This window comes from Rhipicephalus sanguineus, chromosome 5 (genome assembly GCF_013339695.2).
Source record: "Rhipicephalus sanguineus isolate Rsan-2018 chromosome 5, BIME_Rsan_1.4, whole genome shotgun sequence".
Classification (NCBI taxonomy): Eukaryota; Metazoa; Arthropoda; class Arachnida; order Ixodida; family Ixodidae; genus Rhipicephalus; species Rhipicephalus sanguineus.
Genome location: NC_051180.1, coordinates 117,533,947 through 117,559,015, shown reverse-complemented (window position 1 = coordinate 117,559,015; position 25,069 = coordinate 117,533,947). Strand labels below are relative to the sequence as shown.

The 25,069-nt window shown below is 49.2% G+C and overlaps 1 protein-coding gene across 1 annotated transcript in view; it reads right to left on the bottom strand.

Moving 5' to 3' along the window:
* The window catches only part of LOC119394194 (all trans-polyprenyl-diphosphate synthase PDSS2), a 28,595-nt gene extending 5,519 nt beyond the window's left edge, over positions 1 to 23,076 (bottom strand). Inside the window, exons 1-2 of the mRNA XM_037661468.2 lie at positions 22,338 to 23,076; positions 1,843 to 2,170 (exon numbers count right to left, since the gene is read on the bottom strand). Coding sequence (XP_037517396.1) covers positions 1,843 to 2,170; positions 22,338 to 22,630 — 621 coding nt within the window. The 5' untranslated portion in view covers positions 22,631 to 23,076. The remainder of the gene's footprint in view (positions 1 to 1,842; positions 2,171 to 22,337) is intronic.
* Between the last annotated feature and the right edge of the window lie 1,993 nt (positions 23,077 to 25,069).

Here is a 25,069-nt window from a genome sequence, read left to right as displayed (position 1 = left end):
ACTAAAATTCTCGTTTCTCACTTAGGCCGTGAACATAGTCTCTTGTTAAACGTTTTAGCCTACAGTCGTTCTCGCGACATTCAAAGTTGTAAAATCACCCGCCACGGTGGTCTAGTGGTTATGGTGCTTGAATGCTGACCCAACGGTCGCGGGATCAATTATCCCGGCCGCTGCGGCCGCACTTCCAATGGAGGCGAAAATGCTTGAGGCACCGTGTATTTAGGTGCAGGTTAAGGAACCGCAGGTGGTCGAAATTTCTGGAGCCCTCCATTACGGCCTCCCTCATAATCATATCGTGGTTTTGGGACCTTAAACTCCAACAATTATTATTATTAAGTTGTAAAATTGCAAGTGTCATGTATTAACAGAGAAGAAATTCGCGTTTGCCGTGGAACACGTGTGATGGAGACTTTTCATCCGGTGTACCTTCTATAGATGACTTGCGTCAACCTCACTGCAACCGCCATGTTGGAGCACCAGCATGGTGGGACGCGAAGTTTGTGATGTTACGTTAATGTTAGCAGTACATCGCATGTAGGTTATTTCGTTATGCATGCACAGAGGCCAATAACGTTCGGGCCGCGTCGTTATCACAATGACACTGGTTAACCGCAACGTTATTATGCTGCCTTGACGTCATCGCAGCCGTCGTGTTGGTGTACGAGTACTCATTGGCGTGCGCACAGGGGGGGCGGCCGCCCCTCCCCCCCCTATCACCTAAGAGGGGGGCGCAAATTCAGCCCCCCACATTGACATATAGGGAGGGGGAGCTGCGACTCGGGGGGGGGGGGGCGCAATGTCAGCGCCATACATTGACATAATTGGGGGGGGGGGGGCGCTGCGACGAACCTTCACCCCCCCCCCCTGAAGGGGAACCCTGCGCACGCCTATGCCAGTACTGCGCCTATGACGTCATGTGCAAGCTATCAATAAGCATGCCGATTTCTTGTACAGAGGAAAATTTCAACAGTGACCGCTGCAGTTCGTAATTCTATCCCAAGCTTTCACTGTGCACATCCTGGAGAAATGAGCTGGTGTAGACAAAGCGCGGCTTTTCGACGGGAGGGCTATACTACAATATGCACAACGATCTCGATGGCCACTTCTCAACTCGCCGTGTACTAAAGCACGAAACCTACGTGTGTATAAGTCATTCGATTCGTTGTACGACTGGCCTTATATCAGCGAGACGTCCAACAGCTTTCAAGACGCTTTGAAGAGATTTTCAACAGACCGAGTATGCCATACATTTTTTTACGCCCCGTCCGGCGGATCAAACGATTTTGACGCACATGACCTTAATACGCATTTGAGTCGCACCACGCAATCGTCTAAGGTAGCTTAGCTACTATAGATTGCAGGTGGCCCCTGCAGCAAACCATATATAGCTTGGTTTACGCGAACTCGACGTGAGCGGGTCGAGTCAGATATCGAGCTGATCCGACCTTACATCGGCCACATTTTTACATGCATCTGCCAATAGGGTTTGAATGGTCAATCGACCTTTTACAGGAGGTTAAGCCTGAACTATTTTCGACGCTGGCTATGGAAATCCAACGACCTGTTTTCAACCCGACAAGCCGCTTCGACCCGCCTTCTGTGCACGCAAACGTGTAGCTCTCGAACGTGCGCTACAGTTGGTGAAACAAAGCTGCTGATCCAAGCCTCTGTGCCAATTTCTACGTCTATACGCAAATACAAGTACGGTTATACCGCTAGAAGGAGCGCGCGCTCTATCGGGGCCTTGCCAAAGAAGCAATCAGCGTCGTGCGCAATGTGGGGACAATGCGGACATGCAGTAAACGAGCTATACTGTGTGGATTCCGCACACGGTCTGCGCACCACGGGAATGCCAATGTCCGTGGTGGTCTGGAAGGCCTTGGCGAAGAAGAAGTCCCCGGCGAGTACGGTCATCTTGTTGCCCGTCTGGACGTCGTCCAGCACGAGCGGGTCCAGTCGGTCCCTCTCGGCCGCGGCCACATTGAGCGCCGACGCGTGGATGGTCTGCGCCGCGTGGAACTCCTCGGTGGCGTTGACAACCAGCTGCTGGCGGCGAAGCACCACTTCCAGGGGATCGGCCTGGCGCTCGGCCACGCCGCACGCCTTGATAAACAGCGAGACGAGAAGACCCCGCGTCTGGATGTTGGTGCTCTGCTGGAACAGCAGCTGCCTGGGAATAGCGGAGACATACGTCACTCGACGATGATGAAACAGCGCCAAATATGTACACAAACAGGAGCACGTTACCCTTAAAGGAGGGATTACGTAAGCGTTACATGCACAACTCTAAAAAGGGGGGTGCGAGTCTGACGAACACGCTTTTCAGATATAGAAATCATAGGAAGAAATAAGAACCCTATCGCAAGGGAAATCTTATAGAAACATTCCAGATAAACAGATATTGATGTGTTCTGTTGGCAACTGCGTGTAGATTATTAATATTTAGTTTTTTATTAAAGGAAGACTTCCTGCGTCCTCCTTATTAAAGGAGTTTGATCGTGCTCGTTGAAGGGAGCAGTTCGGCGTCCGTGCCTTTTTAGTTCGAGCCATGGGGTTCGATCCCTTTACTCTGCGGTGCGATACAACAGATATGATGACAGTTGCATCAATGACACGTCTTTAACCTTGAACTCTTCAGAAAGCGCTTTGCTGAATGTCGTCCCATGAACTTAGAAACCATTATCTGTTATCTTTATTTTCAATAAGGGTGGTGATTCCGCGCATGTCTTATGTGCTGTATATAGCCGAAGGTCTGACGGCTTAATAAAACAGCTGGTTGTGGCGCTTGTCCTCTCTCCTTCGTTTCGTGTTTGTCGGATTCGCGCCCCCTTTTTCGAGCTATGTTACAGCAACACAAGCCAGGCAAGAAGTACTCTTACGCGTTCAAAGTTTATCGTCATCAAGATGGCTGTGCTAGCCAACCATCGATTGCACTAACATGTAGGTATAGAAAATCTTTCTTCCACACATGGTTCCCCGATCTTGTCGGCATGTGCAATGCGAACACAAATTGCTATTGTTTCTACTTCAATCACGCCAAGTGGCGTGAATGAAAGTTTAAATACATTTAAAATGAGACCCTCTGTTCAGATGTCCGTGCACTTGTTTACTGTTTCCGTATACTTATCCCATTTATGTAATCATAGGAGGACACCCTGGAAGTTGTTTCAAAACTCTGGGGCCTCTTGCTGTGATGTTCTCACCATCTAAAGCGAACACAACCGTTTTAATAAACTTGACTTGACACGGGGCTCACAAAGAACAGCTGTTCTAGCAAGTAGCATCCCAATTAATTATATAACAATTCCACTTCGATGGCGCCACATGTAAACAAGACTGATTAGCATGAGAAATTCTTTGGCGACTCACAGATATATCAGTTATGAGAATTGTGTTTACATACTGGGTTATGTAACGTGGACCGAAATGCAAGCGCACGAGCGTGTTTGCATCCCGCGCACTTATAGGCCGCCGCGACCGCGATGCGAACCAACGACTTCTACGCTGAGCAGCTCCGAACGCCTTATAGGTCTATACTATATCCACTGACCTTTCACGAAATAAAAAAAATCTCCGGTCATCAGGGCCGGCGTTTGCATTTCTGTGCCATATGCACACGTTGCGCGTCGTGCCGCGTGCCCGATCTAAATAGCGGCCCGGCGGGATCAGCAGCGCAACGCCCTCGCTCAGATCCCGTGCCGCCTTGCGTCGTGGGGGTCATCGATACGTGCACTTGACCCGAGACGCAGCCTCTTGCCCAAGGCTCGGCGCGGGAAAGGATTCTGAACCAGCCCCCTCCGCCACTGATCTCCGCTGCTTTCTGCGGCGGGCACGCATCTATAAGCCAGCCTTTAACGGTATACAGGGTGTAGCGCGGTGCCGCACTTTCATCTGCATAGCACGTGCACGTATACACCCCCCCCCTCCCCACACACACACACAAGGTGAACGAGAGGAGGACAACCGCTGCCGTATGTAGCTAAGCTGGTACAGCATCAGGCGCGTTATCCGAAGGTTGCAGGTTCGGTCGGTCCCTGCCGCCGGCAAGTTGTCTTTTCTTCCACTTTACTTTCTTCACATTTATATCGTAATTACTAAAATACAGTTAAAACAGTTAAATTAACGTCCCCTATACCTGTCTTGGCTTCATTATCTGCTGGTGGTATCAACACAGAAACGCGGCCTCAAAACAAAATTTTCTACTTTCGTGTGTATATATATATATATATATATATATATATATATATATATATATATATATATATATAATCCTTTCTCCCTTTGCGAAACTTCTTGTTGTCGCGTGGTTTGCGGTTTACCAATGGCTATGCTTTTGTTAAAGTTGACCAAAAGAAAAAAAGTGACTCATCATTGATGAGAACGTTCCTTTGTGGACTAATTTGAAGTTGATACTAAACAACATTTTATTGGCGCTTAACTACATTTACGTGGCTTCGTTTAGGCTACGAATTAGGGACGGTATCACCACGGGTTTTTTTTGTTTTCCCTTTGGTCGGTGAACTTTGTTTTTGCCAGATTGTCACTTTATATGGCGTACAGATATGACTACTCTTTCCATAATTTCTGAGCGTTGTTGTCTATTGTGTATGATGAAATAGTCCTGTCTACGCCGAGCGGAAACGATCACTGCGCAGTGTGTAGAGAGATATCTATAGATAAGTAGCGGGTGGACTTGATCAGCAAGTAAATATTGGACAACCGACGACATTGAGCTCGCCGCTATCGTTGAGATTTGAGTGTTGCTTGTCGTTCTGGTCAGCAAATCGCCCGACATTTTGACTTTCACTTGACCGCCAACTTGCATACGGGCTCTCTGGCATAGCTACTACGTCTTCACAGTAATTATGACAATGACGGCGGTGAGTGGGATGATTATGAACAGTTGAAAAAGGCTGTCTCTATGCAGGTATTAATTCATGGGGTTTTAAGTGTGAAAACTATATGATATGATTATAAGGCAAGCCGTATGTGTGGGACTCCGGATTACTTTCATCCACCTGGAGGTTCTTTAACGTGCACCTAAATCTATAGGCACAAAGGTGTTCCTTGCATTTCGACTTTATCAAACGCTGCCGCCGTGGCCGGAAATCGAACCCGCATCCTCGAGCTTAGCAGCGCAACACATTACGTGATAAACTTCCACGGCAGGCACTACTATAGGAAACGTGCACTGAGCTGGTGGCGCCGCCGTGCGGGAGTGAATGAAAGCTCCTGGCGTGCTCCGCGCAGGAGCCGACCCATGAGCGAAGCAGTGTCAAGTTGTTAGCGGTGCTTCGCAATGCCGCGTATAAATTGCTGTTTCGTAAACTGTAAACTAAGAACTACGCACCTGGAACAAAGTTTTAAATTCGAAGCATTCCTTAGCGAACCCAAGGTACTTTGAGCGTTTCTATCTATCTATCTATCTATCTATCTATCTATCTATCTATCTATCTATCTATCTATCTATCTATCTATCTATCTATCTATCTATCTATCTATCTATCTATCTATCTATCTATCTATCTATCTATCTATCTATCTACGCCATCGCCTCCTTAACTTAGTGTAGACCAAAATTGACAGTTTATAGACCCGGCGTGGCTCTGTGGTGGCAGAATGCTTGGGTTCGATTCCTTCTGGGATCCTAATTTTCATTCTTTCCATTCATTGGGTCAACGCTGCGGATGTCGGTCTTTCTTACCGCTCTCGCATTTAAGTTACCAATGTCTGTTCTCGCCGTTCCTTGGTAGATAAGAACTGTCAATCACCTGTGGCGCATATCTGCGCACTGCGGCCCGGTGTAAACGGGTATGTGCCACACGTGACTGGAGCAAAGTGTTTGACGACGTACGCGACATGATTTTCACATTATTCCTGTCATGAGCAGATAGTCATATTCGTCATACCATATTACCCTCCCATTTCAATTTTGGTCTACAGTAAGTTAAGGAGGCGACGACATTACATAGATAGATAGATAGATAGATAGATAGATAGATAGATAGATAGATAGATAGATAGATAGATAGATAGATAGATAGATAGATAGATAGATAGATAGATAGATAGATAGATAGATAGATAGATAGATAGATAGATTGTAGCGAAGCGATCGAACTTGGTAATGGGTCGTCCTCTCGAACACCTCCTAGTGGGTCGCCCTCTTCGGCTCTTTCAGAAGAGAACGCAACTCGCGCTGAGAGTCGGCCCCGCCTCGACTGTCGCTGTTGAGTATCGTCGCCGCTAATAAACCTCTTTATAAGATAGACAGACAGACAGACAGACAGACAGACAGACAGACAGACAGACAGACAGACAGACAGACAGACAGACAGACAGACAGACAGACAGACAGATAGATAGATAGATAGATAGATAGATAGATAGATAGATAGATAGATAGATAGATAGATAGATAGATAGATAGATAGATAGATAGATAGATAGATAGATAGATAGATAGATAGATAGATAGATAGATAGATAGATAGATAGATAGATAGATAGATAGATAGATAGGCACGCTGCATTAGTGTACGCCGCGTAAAGCAACTGATGCTGCGGGCACGTTTATGAAGTACATGTAGCTAGTTCGCTGTGAATTTACGCTCCACGCAAGTTAACTGATATTTTTACACTGCTGACGGAACCGAATAGGAGCCGGCAATGTGATCTCGAGTCTGCCATCTACATTTCGTCGGCCGAATGCCATCGACAGATCCAGCAATTCTCCCTTGTATGCTGCTGTTTTTCCGCCGTACCGCACTTTGTCTAGCGGCGCAGTTCGCAGACTGCGCAGTTCGTAAGCAGGAACAGTTAGGAAGATGCCCCTCGTCTGGCAAAATGCATCGCGGACCACGAGAATCTTAAAATTTATTCCCCTTGTACTGCCATTGCCCGTAACATCACCGTGTGTGCAAGCAAAGCCGCGTCGCGCCGTTTTCTTGCGCTACATGACAGCTAAGGTATCACGTGCAACGCTAGCACGTGACAATGTTACTCAATGACCCATGCAGCCCGAGCAACGTCTATGAGCGAAGCTGAACTACAGCACGGAAAACTTCGCGGAACTGCCACGCATTACTAAATGCAACACGTGCAGTACGGCGATCGTACGTTTTACTTGCGCCCATCGCAAGGGATTGTCTAACACACGTCAGACACAAATGTAATCGTTTACTCAACAATAAGCGGGCAAAATGACAAGAAAGAATGCATACAAACATTGACGGTGACGGCCTATGCTTCGTGGTTTACGGGCGGCCGCACGAATCGCCCTTCCGAAACACTCCGTCGCACGTCCGGGCTTTCTGACACATCCAAAAACATGATTGATTCCGTATTATTTGTCCTTTTTTCTTCCTCTGAGGCCCTAACGGAATGATGCACTGCCAACTTTCTGAAAACCTAGCCGCTTCATCAAATATGTCGCCTTCGCGCGAACGCACTTGCATGCAACGCGGACGTAGCAGACAGGGAGACGACGGTTCGTAGCACGCCAGTTGAAAATTAAGTGGCCGCAAGTGGCCACTCGTGGCGCTGGCGGCGCATTGGTGCTAGAGTTACTGTATACGCTACCTTACCATTTTCCTAAAGGTAGCATATAACTCTAATTGGTGCAGTGGACTGTTGCGCCCTGTAGGTGCTGCACGTTTCCCATACAGTCATTAAACAAGTAGACGCAGACAATCGCATGGGATCAGGGTAGCGAACAGAACCCCAACCGAAAGTTGTACCCGAACCGGAATTCCGGCCGGGACTGATTTATACAAACCAATTTATTATTTCACCAATCGATTCAAAACTATGCCCGATGTCGTAGGCTTTAAAACGAGTATACTGCACTCCACGGCGTACTGATCTTTTTCATTCTTAGTGTGATACAAGCACGGCTTGTGACTCGCGATTCCCTTTCACGGGCACGTTATTAGGCGGATGACGCTGAGCGCTAAAATTCCATGCGCCACTGAATTGCCGCGTTCTTTTAAGTACCGATATCTTGAACTGTGTGAGGAAACAGACGCAATTGAAAGCCGTTTAATTGCTTTCTTACTTTCTTTCTTTCTTTCTTTCTTTCTTTCTTTCTTTCTTTTCTTTCTTTCTTTCTTTCTTTCTTTCTTTCTTTCTTTCTTTCAAGAAAGTTCGCGCAGCCGAACACCACATCCTCAGGAGTCTTTCGGCTCAACCGGGACAGGAAATTCAACCAGCTGCGTCTTTCTATCGTGTTCTCAAGTCGCCACCAATCAGGCTATATTAATGGCCACACTGAACAGCAGGAGAAAGAAAGAAAGAAAGAAAGAAAGAAAGAAAGAAAGAAAGAAAGAAAGAAAGAAAGAAAGAAAGAAAGAAAGAAAGAAAGAAAGAAAGAAAGAAAGAAAGAAAGAAAGAAAGAAAGAAAGAAAGAAGCATACATTTTCCGTCCACCGGCATACAGGAACCGTCTTCGCGTGCCGACGTTTGTCTCACGCGGCAGTGCTTGAAGAGAGCGCGCGACGGTCATTTCCGCGTCGATCAGCGGTGGGTGGGTGCCGATGACTTCCCCGCCGCCCGCACGCGGCAAGAGATGCGAATCAAGGCTACGCGGTGGGCCGACCGACAAAGCTTCTCGGCGGGCCGGCGGCGGCGGCGGGCGCGCACACCGCTGTGGCCCACTTTTACTCTCGGGCGGACGTGCGCCTCACTCAAGCGGCAGCCGGCGGTCATCGAACCCGGCGACCATGCCCGTTGCCGATCTTCGAGAAGCTCGGAAGAAAAAGGAAATGATCGGCGCCCGTTATTCCTCCTTCCCATCCTTAGGAACATCGCGCTCAGATCTGCGTGCATGCGAACTCGTTCAACGAGGTGGGCGAGAATAGGCCTGCACCGGCAGCAGCCAGGCGCAATCCTTTTTTTCTTGCTCTCTCCGTCCGGGTCTCTTTTCTTTCCAGAAATAGCTGCGCGTATACGCACACACAGCGCGCCGAGTCGCTCAGTGGTGTCAGAGATCACGCTCGCTGTCTCTCTCATCTGGTGGGAAGCCGCGCTGCGCACGCGGCACGAAACGGGATCCCGCGAGCGACGGGAGTCATGTCTCAATATGGGACACTTTCTGCTGCAGTGGTTGGAAGAGTACGCGAGCGTACACGTACACATGTACGCCGTACATACCATATATATATGGTATGTACGGCGTACATGTCACTGTAAACAAAAATTAGCCGAGATGGGAGCTTTTCCAGCACATGAGCCCCCAAAACCCCCATGCCCCAATCATTTACTCCGTGGTAGCGGAGTGAAGTCGGCACATGTCGTCGAAAAACGCCCCGTGCTTAATGAGGGAGTTTATGAACGACATGACCTTGTTAAACTCCCCACGGAGTTTTAGGTCACGTGGTTAGAAACTCCCTATGGGAGGTTTAAAAAGTATTTTTGTTCCTGACGTGCGTGCCGTGGTTAAAAACTCCCTATGGGAGTTTTAAAAACCATTTTTGGTCGTGACGTGCGTGCGTGTGTGAATGTGCGTGTAGCACGCCGGTGTGAAGCTCCAGTGCCTTGTGTGGGTCGCCGTGTGAGCATTTGTCGACAGACAAACGAAGTTATCAGTGCAGCGAGGATTTGCAACGGCCGGTTGGTTTGTGTAGACGTGTAGGACTATTTTCTCCACTGAACCGTTCTGGTCAGAGACAAGTTCAACTCGCGCCAGCGTCCGACCGCGAACACATCGAGCTGGCTGTCCCGTGTTTATTCTCCCGTCAAGCGGCAATGCCCATGCACACGAGTGCAAGCCTCCGACACGCCACGGATACCTCGCTTCAACGTGCCGAGTTACGAAGAAGTGCGAAGAATAATTTCATCGGTAACAAAAGTAAGCTGTTGCGATCGTCAGCGGGTTGTTTCTGGAGTTTCACCGGCTAAAACTTCGAAGCAGTAAGAAGTAGGCTTCGCTACGTCGTCGGCATCAAGCCGGCCGGCGGCCGGTGTGAGAGCTGCGCCGGCGACGCGCTCGCTCCGACCACCGGCAACGCTTGCTTCTCGGAGTGTCACCGAAACGATGTTTCACCGGCTGCAACTTCTAAGCGGTAAGAAGGCTTCGCTACGTCGTCGGTACCAAGCCGGCGACGTAGCGAACTCGCACCGCCACACCGGTCGCCGTGGTGAGTTCTACGAGCTCGCACCGGCCACCGGTGAAGCAAAGAATATGTTTCACAGAAAATAAAAGCTGCTGGAATGAATAAGCTTAAATTGTCTCTTTTGCGCCATGCAACCACCGCTGTCAAACGTCTAGCGAGAAGGCGAGCGCCGATACGAGACAGATTGAACCAACGTGCGACCGCCGATGTACTGCGAGCAACAGGAACCGCGACTACGAGCCGTCTCGTTCGTTTTAAGTGCATCGCTCCGTAGCCAGCGGACTCGGATAGCGGCAGTGTGTGTGTAAAAAAAATGGCGACGAAAACTGTACAGCAGCAAGTATTTTGTGATCGCGAGCTGTCGTTCATCGTATAGCCGTACCGTACTCCTGGGAGAGGCCTAGCGACGCCGTCGGCCACAACGCGGTATATACCGGCGGGGCGACGCATTTCTTCGCCGGTGTTGCTCGTGATTGTGTGCCGCTGAAGCGTTCGTGCACGGCCGCTCGTGGTTCGTGTACGATTATGTGCATTTTACAGACTCACGCACAGTACTGCTAAGGCGGATACATCCCATGCGACAGAGTGCCAGCTGATAATCAAAATTCGCTAATTAAGAAGGCGTTGAATGTTAGGCGGGTTTATAGTAAAAGATAGGTGTGCCTCAGTGGTATCTATAAGCTCATCACAAATTTACACGTACGCCATGAATGTTTGTTGCTTAATTTCGGAGAAAGAAGTGTCCCATCTGAGCCACATTGGAGGTCAAGATGTGGTGCCTATATATACTCGGTGACCAAAGTTTGGTTGTGAAGCGCTGGTGGTGAGTTGTTGTCAGTGTGAGTGTTGTATTACTTTGCGAACGTTGTGTGCATGTTTGTGTACGTGTGATCCAGTTTGCGTGTTTCGATGCTAATTTAATTAAAGAGCGAAAGGCATTTTTTTCTTTTTGATGGTTATAAAAATTTACTCCCATATTTACCTGGAAAAGCTCCCCTATGGATGTAAACAAAAACTCCCCTCTGTCCATCCAAAAACCCCGTCCTGTTGGGGAGTAAATTTTTTACTCCGTCCGGACGGTGTTTTTAAAAACCCCCATCAGGGCGTGCGCTAGAGGACAAGCCATTTACTCCCATCTCGGCTTATTTTTGCTAACAGTGTAGGTGCGGCGATATCACGCGATTTTTCTCACGCCTGTCACGGACCGCCGCCGAAGTGTACTCTCTCTTTCTCTCTGCTCTAGACGATCTGGCATCTGGCAATATGCGACCACTAACGGGGTGCGCGATACGTTGTTGCGCGTCTGGAAGGGGCACAGCAAGGTAGCTATTCGTTGAGAATTCGTTGTACCGAGTGATTCGTTGTACTGAGCTATTCGTTGTACCAGCCTTAGGGACCGCTTCGTGTCGGGTTGAAGGCATATAGTTTCCAGTGTTCCGCAACGGGCGACCGAGTAGCCACACTGAGTTTGTTTCCGGTGCACTTCAAGCGCTGCGCCGTTATTAGGGCGAAAACCTTACACGTCTCGTAAGTCGAAAAATACGGCGTCCGACATTGCCAACTACCAGAATTGCGTCACATGTCATGGCATCATCTGAAGACGTCATCACATGACGTCGTCGCTTTGTCAAAGGTGGAGGTATTGCAAAACCAGACGAGGCGCAGAATGCTTCGAGGGGTGGGGGACGTAACAATCCACTGAGAACATCGACTGTAATCTGCTGGGTGTCTCGTGAGCGCGTAGGCTTTCGCCTGAGCTCCCCTGAGCGTTACCTAATGGAACTGTGACATTTTTGAAACCGTGCTGTTAGGTTGAAAGTGGGTGCATCCCATGGACTCATCAAAAGCGACCAATGTGCAAACGTAAATTTGCTGCGTGTAACAGATAATCCAATCCAGCACCGAAAGTAAAAGAGAAGGAACCGTCTCAATTACGATCCGTGCTTGCGGCTATTTCAGGTGGTCAAATCTCTCGTCAAGCACTCGCGACTACACGCCAAGTAACAATTCACTGGAAACCACCTTAGGGCCACACTGCGGTTGTCGCCGCCTTCGTTGATTAATTCCGACCTTTTACTCGGGATATCATGCAACACCTAAGCAAGCAACGCAAGCCATCTCATAAAGAGTGAAACTTGGCTTTTACTGAACACTATCACCATCTTACTAGCCATTGTCGGCCATACGTCACGTACCGTGAGGACTGAACGGGGTTGTGCGATTTGGGCTTGGCCGCTGTACTTGACTGCGAAAGGGACAATCAATGGCCGAACCTTTGGCCAGCATTGGCTTACGACGACTCCCTGATACTCGTCTTTCTTCCAGGTCCGTAGCCGAAATGTCAGGCCATGACGGTCACCGTGCCTTTTTGTTTTTAATCAAAGCAGAAATTGAACCGGATGGGAGTTAGGTGTCTTCCGCAGTTTCCTTTTCTTCGTGCGCATTTACTTTTCCTCCCCTCGCCAACATCATGTTCACTCTCCATTTTGTTCCGCATTTTCCTCACGTTGATCTTTTGAGACCGACGTCTCGGCTTTTCTCGTAATCTCTCTCCTTCTCTCCATCCACAGTTTGCCAGCTGAGGAGCGCTTCCGGAGAGCTTCCGGTCATCCCTGTGTGTGGCTGAAGTGTATTATGCGGAGCCTGTGTAATGAAAGATATTTATACGCGCGCAGATATTCATACTCTAAATAGTGCCGGTGCGCGCGCACCATATAGGAAGTGTCATATCCGGAAACTACGGATAATACGCCTATAGCCGCGGTGCTGTAGATACGCAAGTAGAAACATCCATTAATTCTCAGTCCTCTCTACTATGCCCATGCGCTTGGTTTCTTGCTCTTTTACCCCAATCTCTTCACTGCTGACCGCCGTTCAGGTGTGCAAACGTCACAACAATGTGGCCAGTAGTAACTACCTAGTAGCTTCAGTTTCTTTTCTTATACCATAATAATATTAAACAAACCACCGGTTGAATTTCTTAAGAACACACGTAGGCGTTGCAACGCGTCAGCGCGTGACTTTTTGACGCGGCGCCGCGCTCTCACCATATGGGGAGAGAGGGGGCGCGGCTACGCGAAGCTGCGCGCCCTCCCCCCTCTCCATAGGGAGAGGGCGCGACGCCGCGTCAAAAAGTCACGCGTTGACGCGCTGCAACGCGTACGTGTGTTCGTGCCAGTGTTGGCGGTAACGCGTTACAAGTAACGGCGTTACCGGTAACGCGTTACTTTTTTTGGTAACTTAGTAACGTACTCGTTACAATTTAGAAACTGTAACGAGTAACGTACTTACGTTAACATTTTTCGGTAACGTGTGGTGTCACGTTACTCGTTACTTTTCCATCCTGGAGGTGCCGTTTTCCTAGAGCTCGCCCTAACAACTTCTTTTGTCGCAGTGTCGGACTGCTGTCGGCCTGCAGGGCATTGACCAAGAAAGCGCGGGCGGACCAATTGTGGGGACCAATTTCTCAAGACGCGCCGACTCCTTGTGTGGAGGTGTGGGCCATCGCCACACAAAGCTTGATGAAAGCCGCATAATTCACCATGAGAAACTGTACGGACATGCTTCTCGTGGAAGTGGATGTAGTAGATGGATTGCTGGCACCTGCGCCTTTTCGTGCCCTAAAGACAGGCCGTCCGAAGAGAAAGCGCAAGGGCTGGTTTACTCCATACCACGTGCTGACCGTGAAATGTCTTACGTGGGGGAAACAAAGAACTCCCCCGAGAGGCTGCGGCAACGTAAAAACGATGTCCGCAAGTTCGCGTGACAATGGAGTACACTCGCTGAGCATAACATGGTAAACGACCACCGCATCGAATTCGACAACTCCCGCGTCGTCGACTTAAGCGGCTTTCTGTGGAATTCTGGCCCATCTGGGCGACAGCCGGTAACGTCAACCGGTCTACAGGTGCGCTGCCGATCGAGGGTCTGCCTTATTGCGGAGAATAGGCGTGACCCCCGGCTGGAAGAAAACCCTGAAAAAGAATGCGAGCGGGACACGAAACGTAGAATTTTTTCTTGTAACGCAAAAAAAATCTTTTTTTTTTTACTCATGACCTTAATACCGCTGTCACACGAACAGCCTTAACCGTGGTTAAGCTAACTACAGTTACGGCTAACCACGGTTGCAGGTAGCTACACGGCAGACATTACCGCAGTTAGTGTACTAATCGTGGTTATTGCAAACGGGTGATTCCACGAGAGATCGACACGGGTCCGAAAATAGATATTTTAGATTTGATTGAGTATTTTATATTTTATGCAATGTCCCATGCCAGTAGCCCGAAAAGGAACTTAATTTCCTTATTAACTGCATAATTTACGAGGGAAAAATGTCAAACATATTCAATCCGGGGGGACCAATTTCATTACCTGTCGTTCTCGAAAGTTCACGACGCTGTAAAACGCAAATATTATGGTTACAAAGAAGATATTTTGTGTATGAAATGTATGCGCAACAAAGAGTAAAGTAACATTGTTTGAAACTTGTAGAGCTAAGGAAACTGTTTTTGAAGAATGTCTAAATATGCGACATTTTATAGTCGCTACAAGTTGATAAGGCTTATCAACTTTGTTTTAAAAATAAACTTTGCTTCTTTCTATCTGCAACTGCAGCGAAGTTTCTGGTTAATGAACTCCTGAGCGAGTGAGGCTGATCTTGAATACCCTCACATAAACGCTCGCAATTTTTGCGGTAATTATATAGGTTAAAGTGAACAAAAAATGTTTATGCAGAGATATTTTTTTACGTGACTAGCCCATTTAAGCATTTCTTTACTACTACAAAATTCGCGCATCTATTTTGCTAGCAGAAGAACACCATCAGAATTATTGTAAATTTCTTGAGATTTCCTTTAGAAACAGCGCTAAAAGACGGGACAAAGAAAGGACACAAACCACAGCGCCGTGGTTTGTGTCCTTCCTTTGTCCCGTCTTTTAGCGCTGTTTCTAAAGTTAATCATGAACCAACCAGCCCAAATTCGTACCTTATTCTTGAGATTTCATTGATGGTTTCTTTGCGAATAGCGTTGATGATTGAATCTCATATTCTGTATAATGTCACGTTGAGAAAAATGGCTTCACCATGTGTCAGAGTCAGAAGCCATCACACGTAACTCTAAAGGCAACTTTAAGCCACTATACCATTGCTAACGTCCGGTACATTTGTGCAAGTAATACTCGTTAAATTAGCATTTTGGGTATATTCGTTGTATGGGTTAGAAGTGTTATGTGAAACATAAATTTCAGATTTAAATTATTGTTATTGTGGGTTCCTGCAGCAAAGACACATCGATTAAAATTTATGATTGCGGAGTAACGGCAGAGGTAACGTCCGTTACTTTTTTTCGGTAACGGTAACGCGTTACATTTTTTTGTAGGTAACGTAGGGCGGTAACGCGTTCCTTTTTTCATAGTGTAACGAGTAACGTATTTAGTTACTGTTTTTCAGTAACGCCTACAACACTGGTTCGTGCCTTAGACAAAATTGGCAGCGTGTAAATGCGAACGGAGCGGCCGTGCTCGGATTCGAACGTCATTCCAAGGGCTCGCTTGCTTGCGCCCCTGGAAACGTCTCAAACGTGACAGTTCACCTGTGCTACGGGGGCCTCGCACAAAGCCAGCTGAACGTCGCACAAAGCCATTCGTATTTATCGTCGAAAGCTGCCTGCTGGTGTCACGGCCGGTCTAGAGGCGCGCGCTCGCTCCTTAGGAAGGAGCGAGCGCGCGCCTCCACACCGGCCGTGCTGGTGTGAAGTGGATGTCAGGAGGTTGAAGTTTCATGTGAAACCGTAGCAAACATCATTCCGAAAAACGGTTTTCTTCTCGAAATCTCTTTTCCAGACTCTCGTCCCGTTGTCTTGTCAAACGAATACCAAACGAACAAGAACCGTTGTACAAACGCCCGAGTTCCTGGCCGCTTCACAATGCCGAAGCGCCTTTCCACCTGACTACTATCTCTGTGCCCATTGACGCCTGCGCACAGTCGTAAAAATACTGAGCGCATTCATATTCGACAGATTGCTAGCACGGGAGCAAGACTTGCATTGTGAGACTTGTGAGTCGAAGAGTCGCCTCACACTAGCGGTCAGTGCCCACTTCAGCGCAAGGGGGCCACGAAGAGTTTGATGGTTCCACCTGGAGGAAAGAACCCAACGGGTGAACACGGCGAAGTCTTCCTCGTACGACGACGGCTCAGCTTTGTTTACGCGTTCAGGAGCCGTCAAGTGCGGAAACTGGCATGGCATAAAATATGCGCCAGCTGATTATTCAAATAAAGGTATTAGTGTTAGTTCAAGGTTCGACGAAGAACGTTTTACCGGTGAAGCGAACATTGTCAGTTTAAAGACCCACGCCAAAACAGGGAAGAAAAGGTGGTTTCGAGCGAAGACGGCAACGATTCGTTGTTTCTTATTTTGACGACCGCGCCGTTAGCGTCCTGTCAAAATGCAGTTCTTTTTTTTTTTTTTTTTTGAAGCTCGATGCCCAAAGCCGCTGTTTTTGTCGCCTGCTTGTTCTTCTACAGATTTGTTGTCTTATGTTACCGGCTAATGTTATGCTGTCCTTCGGTCATACTTCCAGTGCCGCAGGACAACCATCCATTCGCTCAAAACCGAAATGTCGTTGGACCGTTTAAACGCGTCCAGAAACATTGTTCGCACCACATTTTACAACAGACAGTCGCGCATCGACACTTTGAGAGAACATGACTTCTGAAACGCTCCTTACCTGAGTGAGGGAGCCTTAACTGCTTGAGGATGCCTTATCGCGTATTCTGGAACGCTCCTTACTAAGGTTCCCTCACTGAGGCCTTCCTTGGTGCTCCCTCAAGTTAAGGTAGCTCTAGGGCTACCTTAAGGCCTCCTTACCTTGCTATTTGCACTGAAAGGGCGCTTCTCTGCAGTACTTTGTCGGCGACAGTGTGTCCGATTTCTTATTTTCGATCGATGCCTTGCACTTTTGCACAAGCTCGCTCTAATTGTATCCTCGCCGTTGTTGGAAAATTGCTTGGCAGGCGTGTTTTTGAGCGTGCGGCCGAACGGCTGTCAACATTTTTTGCGCAGCGCGAGGAGGACAAGGCATTTTACAGGAATAGAGAAAAAAAGAACAGACTCAAGGAATGCGACACGGTAGGCCCCTCATCGCCCACCGTTCGTGCTGCCGTCCTCCAGGAATGGCAGTTCTTGTTTGGATTAGGCTAACAATGGCACTCTTCACATGCCATGCGGGCCAACGTTGATGCGGGCTGCTTCCACAATGAGACAGGTGCGGTAAATCACATTGGTCTCAGCGAACACAGGGGTGCTGCCGCATGCGCTACAATGTATGCCCAGAAAACCTTCCTTTCCTTTTCTGCGAATTATCTCAGCCACTGAGATTAGTAATCCGTCGTGATACAGGCGAGTGACCTGTGCCTGAAAGCTGGCTCCTACTCTGTGGCAGCATGACTATTTTAATGCGTTGTAGAAGCAAGCCCGAACTAAACCTTTTGACAAGCTTACTGTGCAGAGTTGAGCTTGTACGAGCCTAGCTCATATGTCCAGCACATATAATATTATCTGGGGTTTAACGTCCCAAAACCAAGATATGATTATGAGAGACGCCGTAGTGGAGGGCTCCGGAAATTTCGACCACCTGGGGATCTTTAACGTGCACCTAAATCTAAGTACACGGGCCTCAAACATTTTCGCCTCCATCATATGTCCAGCAGCCATGATCACGGGTGAAATCGAGCTTAAGGTCAAGGAACCCGACAGAATCCTAGAAAAGAATACCACGTTTTAAGACGACGGGCGACATTCTTCAAATATTCCGACCATTTGTGACAACTCAGAATGCAACTCCGAGGCACCACACTGTAAGACTACTAAGAAATAGTGCACATATATATAAATACTATCAGGACGTGGGTTCCTGGGAACCGCTGGTGTAAGATTTTCTCGTTTAGCAAAAAAAAAAAAACAAAAAAAAAAAACAGGTCAATCCACGATGGCGCGATGTACGACCCGATAGACGCGCCCTTGTTTCGAATGTAAACATAATAATTTACTTGGACATAAGTACATTCGAGTCAAATTTGCACCAAAGTGAGGAGATTTCACAAGCTTAACACTGCTCGGTTATGAAAATCAATTTCACCCACGTCTTCAATTCTTTAAACGATCTTTATTACTCGCTCCCATATAACAGGCCGTTGAAATGCATCAATGAACGCAATGAGCTGCAAGGTTGCTCGATCATCCTATTTTTGTCTTCTGCAACAGGCGAAAGTTAAGTAAATGGAAAAGGCTGTGCGCCCATATCGCGAAAAAGCAGTGTACACATTCATCATTATGCACAAAAAATGTTCCTTAATTCTTGCTTGAAAACGGACCTTTAGTCAGTATTTCCCACAAAAGCAGTGTAGACGTTATTATTCATCGTTATGCCTAAAAAATATTCCTTGTTCTTGCTTGAAAACGAACGTTTAGTCCGTATTTCACACGTACTCTCGATCCCAGACTTGTGAAACACGCGCCTTACCTTACTGAGGCGGCCCTTAGGAAAGGAAGGTTGAAGGAAGCTTTTAGAATACGCTGGCTCCCTTAAGGAGCTCCTTAAGATAAGGAGGCATGAAGGGCTCCTCACGTAAGGTAAGGAAAGGGTCTGAGGTAAGGAGCGTTTAAGAATACGGGCCTCATCGCTTCGATCTTTGATCACCACGGTAAAGGCCTGGATTAACCTTAAGCACCGAAGGCTCCTTTTTGTCTAAGACCTGAATGTAGCGTAGGAATGCATATCACAATCGCTCTTAAATTTTGCTTTTGTTATAGGGAGTATGCACTGAAACTGAGCCGCAATGTGGCGCTGCGGTGCCCCGAGCTGGGCGCCATTTTTGCGGTTCTCGTGCAGCAGCCGACCCACGCTTGCTACTGTGTTTGCTGTGTGTACGCGCTAGGTGTTGTGTGGTGTTTCCTTGACTTCCGTGTACTCGCGTGTTTCATTAACGATAGTACGGCGTTGGAACTGTCCCCTACCACTGCGTGTTGCACGGATCTAGTCATTTGCCTGGCTGTGCAAGCGATCGCCGTGCTGCTGCAGTGAAAAGATGCTGCTCAGCGACTACGCCAAGTCGTTGTCTGATCCCGAGCGCAGGAGATACCATATCAAAGTCGCAAAATGCGGTAGCGACGACCCCTTGGCGCTTTCCGATGACCAGTTCACGAACGATGTTGGCTGCTATCCCAGCGTAGACCGTGCGGATATCAACGATTATCTTGTTCACGGGACAAGTTTCGTGACGCGGGAGCAGCTTAAGAGCTACAAATCCTTGGAGGCTCACAATTATGTCACAAGCGGCCTCGTGGAGCCACCAAGGGTGAAAACTCTTCGTGATGGCAACATCGTCGTCGTTTCAAAGATAGGCTGCACATATTGTACCGCATGTTCCCGACTTAACGGCTTGTTCTAGGTATCCGTAAAGTTAGTGATCGGGTGCTAAAGTGGTAACGCTTGCTATCAGTCGCTGATATGGCGTCCAGCCCATCGCACTTTCGTGCCGCTATCACTAGATGGGCAGCCAAGTTGTCGCTGTGTTTCGCGTGTTTTTAGCGCTTGGAGCAGGGGCGGCGCCAGGATTTTGATGCTAAGGGAGGGGGGCACCGAAGACAAGCGAGTTCCTTCAGGGGGGCAGGGAACATATGCGTTGTGTTTTGACCATGTTTGCTCGAGGGGGCAGGCAGAAATTTAGGGGCAGCTCTAGCACCTCCCCCCCCCCCCCCCCCCCGGCGGCTCCCCTGGCTTGAAGTAGTGCTCTAAAAATCTAATCGCGCGCGCTGAACACTGATTTATCTTACTATCTGCGCATGTCCGCCGCTCACAAGCGTTTAAAGAAAAGCCGCTGCTGCCGTGGCTACTAATCAAGCCTGATGGTGAAGTTCTGTGCGCGCACTGCACGTGCATGGCTGGCCTTGGCGAGGCGTGCTCACACGTTGGAGCAGTGCTCTTTTACTTGGAGGCAGCAGTGACACGCCGGGATGGTCGATCATGCACGGATGGACAGAATGCATTGCTGCCACCGCATAGAGCTCTCCGCTTTGACGACACCTCCGTTGTCTTCGCACACTGTCCTGATATAACTTTCGGCACGACATAGAACCCTACCCGTTGAAAGTTCTCGTCGTTGGGGCTGTTTCTTGTGCGGTTGGAGCAACCGTAAACAGCGCAGTTCACCATAGCCGATTGACGCAGCTCGACGCGCAACAACGTCCTGCGGCTTGGGCACTTTTACAAGTCCATGCAACACGCAGTGGTAGGGGACAGTTCCAACGCCGTACTATCGTTAATGAAACACACGAGTACAAAGAAGTCAAGGAAACACCACACAACACCTAGCGCGTACACACTGCAAACACAGTAGCAAGCGTGGGTCGGCTGCTCCACGAGAACCGCAAAATTTTATTTCAAAGCATGATTTTAATCCTTATTTAAATAAAAATACAATACCATACTTATAGAAACAAAATGGCCGTCATGGCAAGATGTGTGTGTCCCCTTGTGCTTTTTCTGGCATGTTACGAATTTGAGAAAACCATTTGTGCCTGAGCGCAACCATTTGATTCTGGAAGCAACACACGCATGAAGACCTCGCATTATGCGGTGAACTGCCACGCTTATGATGAGCCCTGGATTTTCATCTAATGATGATGATGATGAAGAGTGACTTTCCCCTTTGCATCGGGTGGTCGCAAATCTCGCGGTATTCTAAACTTAAACATTTCAGGAAGGAGTGAATACCTCGAACCCCCTCCCCATTGGGCCGCACCTATGGTGTGTCTTTGCATGCTGGCCAGTCGTTCTGGACCCGGTGATCATGTGCGCGCGAGGCCATCAAAGGGCTTCTTGCAGTGAACCGGGCTACGGATGAGTGTTTGTGCAGGGCCACATAGCGTAGTGCACGGTGACTCTCCGTCCTTTAAACGCACGTGGCTTCGCTAGTTCGAGCACGTGTGCCTTCCACTGCAGAGTTCATCCTCCACGTGAGGGGTGTTTGACCTAAACCTGGCACCTGAGGCTGGCCCTATTGTTCACGTCACACCAGGTTGGGGAACTCCCCATCACGTATTGACAAGCGACCCTTGGCAAGAATTTTCTGCCGTTCAAGTAAAAAGAAAAGAAAGGGTTGCGAGGCACGCGGAAGGCGTGTCTGCCGGGGCGGCGTCTTGCTCCCCTTCCTCGACGTCTTGCCCCGCGGTGCCGGCTGACCCACATGCGCTCGATGTACGGTCGCGGCAGCAGCGGGAAATGCGAATCGGCAGCTCGCCGCTTCCCTTGCGTGGCTTGCCGCCGGTGCGGATCGAAGCACGCAGCGCGCGCTTGATAGAGTGCCTCGATGCCCTCCTCGAGGCACTCTAGCGCTTGACAGCTCGAACCACCTCCTATCGGGAATGCGCGGAAACACGGTTTCCGAAGACGACTCGGTCCCAAATGTTGGTACATGCGTGACGATGTGTGCTTCGCTTTTCGACGGCCTTTCTTGTTTGTTTTGTAATCGTTAAGATCAAGGTTTTTCCTATCTGGAAGGCTTAGTGAGATAATCGCTCGCGATTTAGTATCGCTGTGTGCGCGCTCTCGCACTTGTCATGCGCTGTGGCAGAGTTACACGAGAGGAACCAGAAAAAAAGTGATGGATTCAAGTGTGCCTGCATAGACATACTTCTGAATGTTTGGTTATTTTGTTAGTTTATCTTTTTTTTGTACTTCGGGAATGTCTGCACAAAGGCTTTAGCCTTGTGCATTGTTGTCATCCTGATTATAGTATGGACAGTTGGCGAGCGCGGAGCTCCGAGATGGCTTGTGTGGCCGCAGCAGGAACAAACTCTTATTCCAGCGGTTAGCGAGCTTGCAAGAAAACTAGTGCACAAATACTAGTGTACAGATGTTACCACTCAGTTCCTATTTTTTATTTCTGAAAGAATGCCGCAAGAACACAAACCGAAGGTCGACGGCCAAATCATTTCGGTGTCGAATGTTTTGCCAGATAAAGTTTCAGCAGCCTGTGTCATCCCAAATCAACTGAACACGCACTGACGAGGCCAAGCTGTTCGTTTCGCTTCGACAAAAGTACTACGCATGTTACTGGTGTGTCTAGTACTCGGAAAACGTTGGTGACTTACCCGGAACGCCGACCCCCTAAATGCTCAACACAAATACCAAGCATGACCAATGGGTACGCGTTGGCGGACTCACTTGACGGAATCCACGATGGGATGCTGGCTTCCCATCATCTTGGCCACGGTGCCCAGGAACGTGTGCAGCTCACCCATGTTCATCAGCTTCTCCGAGAAACGGCTCGTGTTGTGGCCCGTCAGCTTCTCGGCGCGCTGGATAGCGTGGTTGAGCCGCAGCGAGCTAGGCACCGCTGATCGCTGCGACGAAGACCACACGCACCTCCGCTGCTGGGGCTCGCGGCCGCCCTTGCAGGCCACCGAAGCGGCGTGGCGCATCCTGGGGCACAGAAGCCGAGTCCTCCCGGAAGCCATAATTATTCCGCACTTCCTTAATGGCCGGACGATATCGTCAGAGCCGGATATCGACAAAAAAAAATAAAAAAACAGCACACACTAGCCGATCACGAGCAGCCGATCAAACGCCTCAGCAGTATCTTTCCGCGCCCTGGAAACGTCGTGAACGTAGCTCGCAGACGGATTAAGCGGCCTGGAGCACTGTTCTTCAGTGAGGCAGATAACCGCGGTGTCTGCGCAGTTCACTGCGCTAATACTTTTCCGAGCGCTGCATCGGTGGCAATGGATACCAAGAACAACGTTATCCACGCGTGCTTTCTCTGCGTTGTCAGGCGCCGTTGAAAGGAACGACGGTGGACTTTCAGTGGTGGTTCACGTAGTGTCCGAGTGGTGCGAAGACACGGGCCCAGAGTATACGTAAATCCGAGTCACCAATCCAAACAAAAAAAAAACGCACAACTGGACTAAAAGCGTTCAAAACCGTTCAGAACTGCGACGACGTCTTCTGGAACTGCGGCGATCGAACTCGTTCGGCGTGTCACTACCGAATGATATGATGCCTCGGAGCTGCGAACGAGTCGGGAACACCGGTGGAAGTCGAAGCGGCGCTGGAGACGAGTGGCGGTCTTCACGGTTTTGGTCACTTTCGGCGGCGTGGGCCCGCAGGGAAGGAACGTCGTGAAGGGGCAGAAATAAATGAACCCGCGATGACGCGGGAGTGCATTCGTTCTGGTACGACTCGCGAGGAGCCGAGCGCGTACTAGTCTTCGAGGAAGGCCAGTCTCGTAGAAGAGGAAAGGGGTGCCGGAGGGGAAGGGGGAGGAGCTTGGGTGCGCTATCTCCTCGCCACTGGCGTACACGTCGAATAAAGACACAAAAAGAACGAGATGCACGCGGGGAAGGCCCGGCCCAGCTGGCCGAAAAAAAGTGGGCCACGCGGCTACGTACCGCGGCGGCGGCCCGCGTGGTTGCAGGCGAGCAAGGGGGTGATAACCCTGCTGAGCGGCTTCTTGGGACCTGATGCTGCTTTCACCGAGTCGGCCCGGTGAAAGTGGTCCGCCGGGTCCCGTTGTCCTGCTGCCGGTGAGAAGCGGCGTGTGTGTGTGTTCAGCCGACGTCGTTACCGGGCGTCCCTTTCCTGGCGCGCATTCACGCGAAGGAATGGTTGGGGGGGGAGGGGGGGGGGCGTTACCACCGCGGAAGTCTTTGGGACGGCCGCGTCGGTCCTTGTCGCGTTGCTGATACCGATGCAGATCTGTTGGCTCAATAAACCCTGTTTTATCGTGCTCCCATTTTAGCATATCTTTAATCTCAAAGGCGCACTGAGACGAAGATATTGATCTCGTTATAACTTTTTTTTTTCTGGCTATCCTATGTACCGCCACCGCAATCGGCTCAGACAGAAACCGAGAGCGATGAGACCTCCAGCGGCCTCAAGTAAATGGGGCATTCGGATTGCCCCCAGAGAGTGCAAATATCCGTGCAAAGCCGAATGAAGATTAGCTGTTTTTTTAGTTCTTATTGTTTGATTTAGTAGCCTGCAGACTCCACAAGCACGGTATTGTTATTACTTAGGGTGGTCACTGATATAGTGGTCACGTGAGTTCAATCGCATGCGGGTACGTCGGTCGGCGAATCCATGCGATGCGGCGTCCGACACGGCGGTGGGGGAGAGGGAATGGTGGCTGTCCGATGCTATGAAAGGTCACCATTCCGGTTTCCCCACCGCCGTGTCGGCCGTCAAATCGCATGGAAAATCGGACCGTCTGTCTCCCGCTATAGTGTCGAGTACGGTCTCACTGAAGCTAACAAAAAAAAAAAAAAAGCTGCAAAACTTTCATTTGCACCATGCACCCCTCCGCATTCCAGCGAAGGTGAAACAAGCAGCGCAGAGGCTTTTCAAAAAAATTTACTGCTGGAATTTCACGCCTCATCTAGATTCTCCGGTGTACAGAGAGAGGGGAAAGGCAGGGACCCTCCATGCGTTTTCCGCCGGCAGCAGACGTGATGGAGGGGCTTTAGCAGGGACGATTGTTGAACGGAAAGAATAGTTCTGTCGCTGATCCGTCAAGGCTTGCAGGAGGTAGTGCGACCTTCATCCTTCAAGAACCTGTCCTCTTCTAAGAAAATAGTTTGTTCTGCTTGTCTGTGGTCGAGGTTCGGGTGCAAGATATATTCGCTTGCGCATGCGCAGTAACATTTTTGCAAATTGTCAATTAAGCGCAGAGTTCTGCCTTATGGGAAGCCAAGTTTCAACGCGGCCTCCACGCCCTAATTGGTCAAGTCTGAAAGAAAAGAAGCTTGGCAATTGGATGCAAAAAATGAAAATGAAAGAACGAAGTGCCACTCACAATGTCCTGCCTCCAGTCCTCGACTTTCCGAAGGTAAAGGCACGAAGTAAGCAGTTCTTGGGAAACAACATCGGGAATCCTCGGCCGCCATTATCGTCAAAAACCT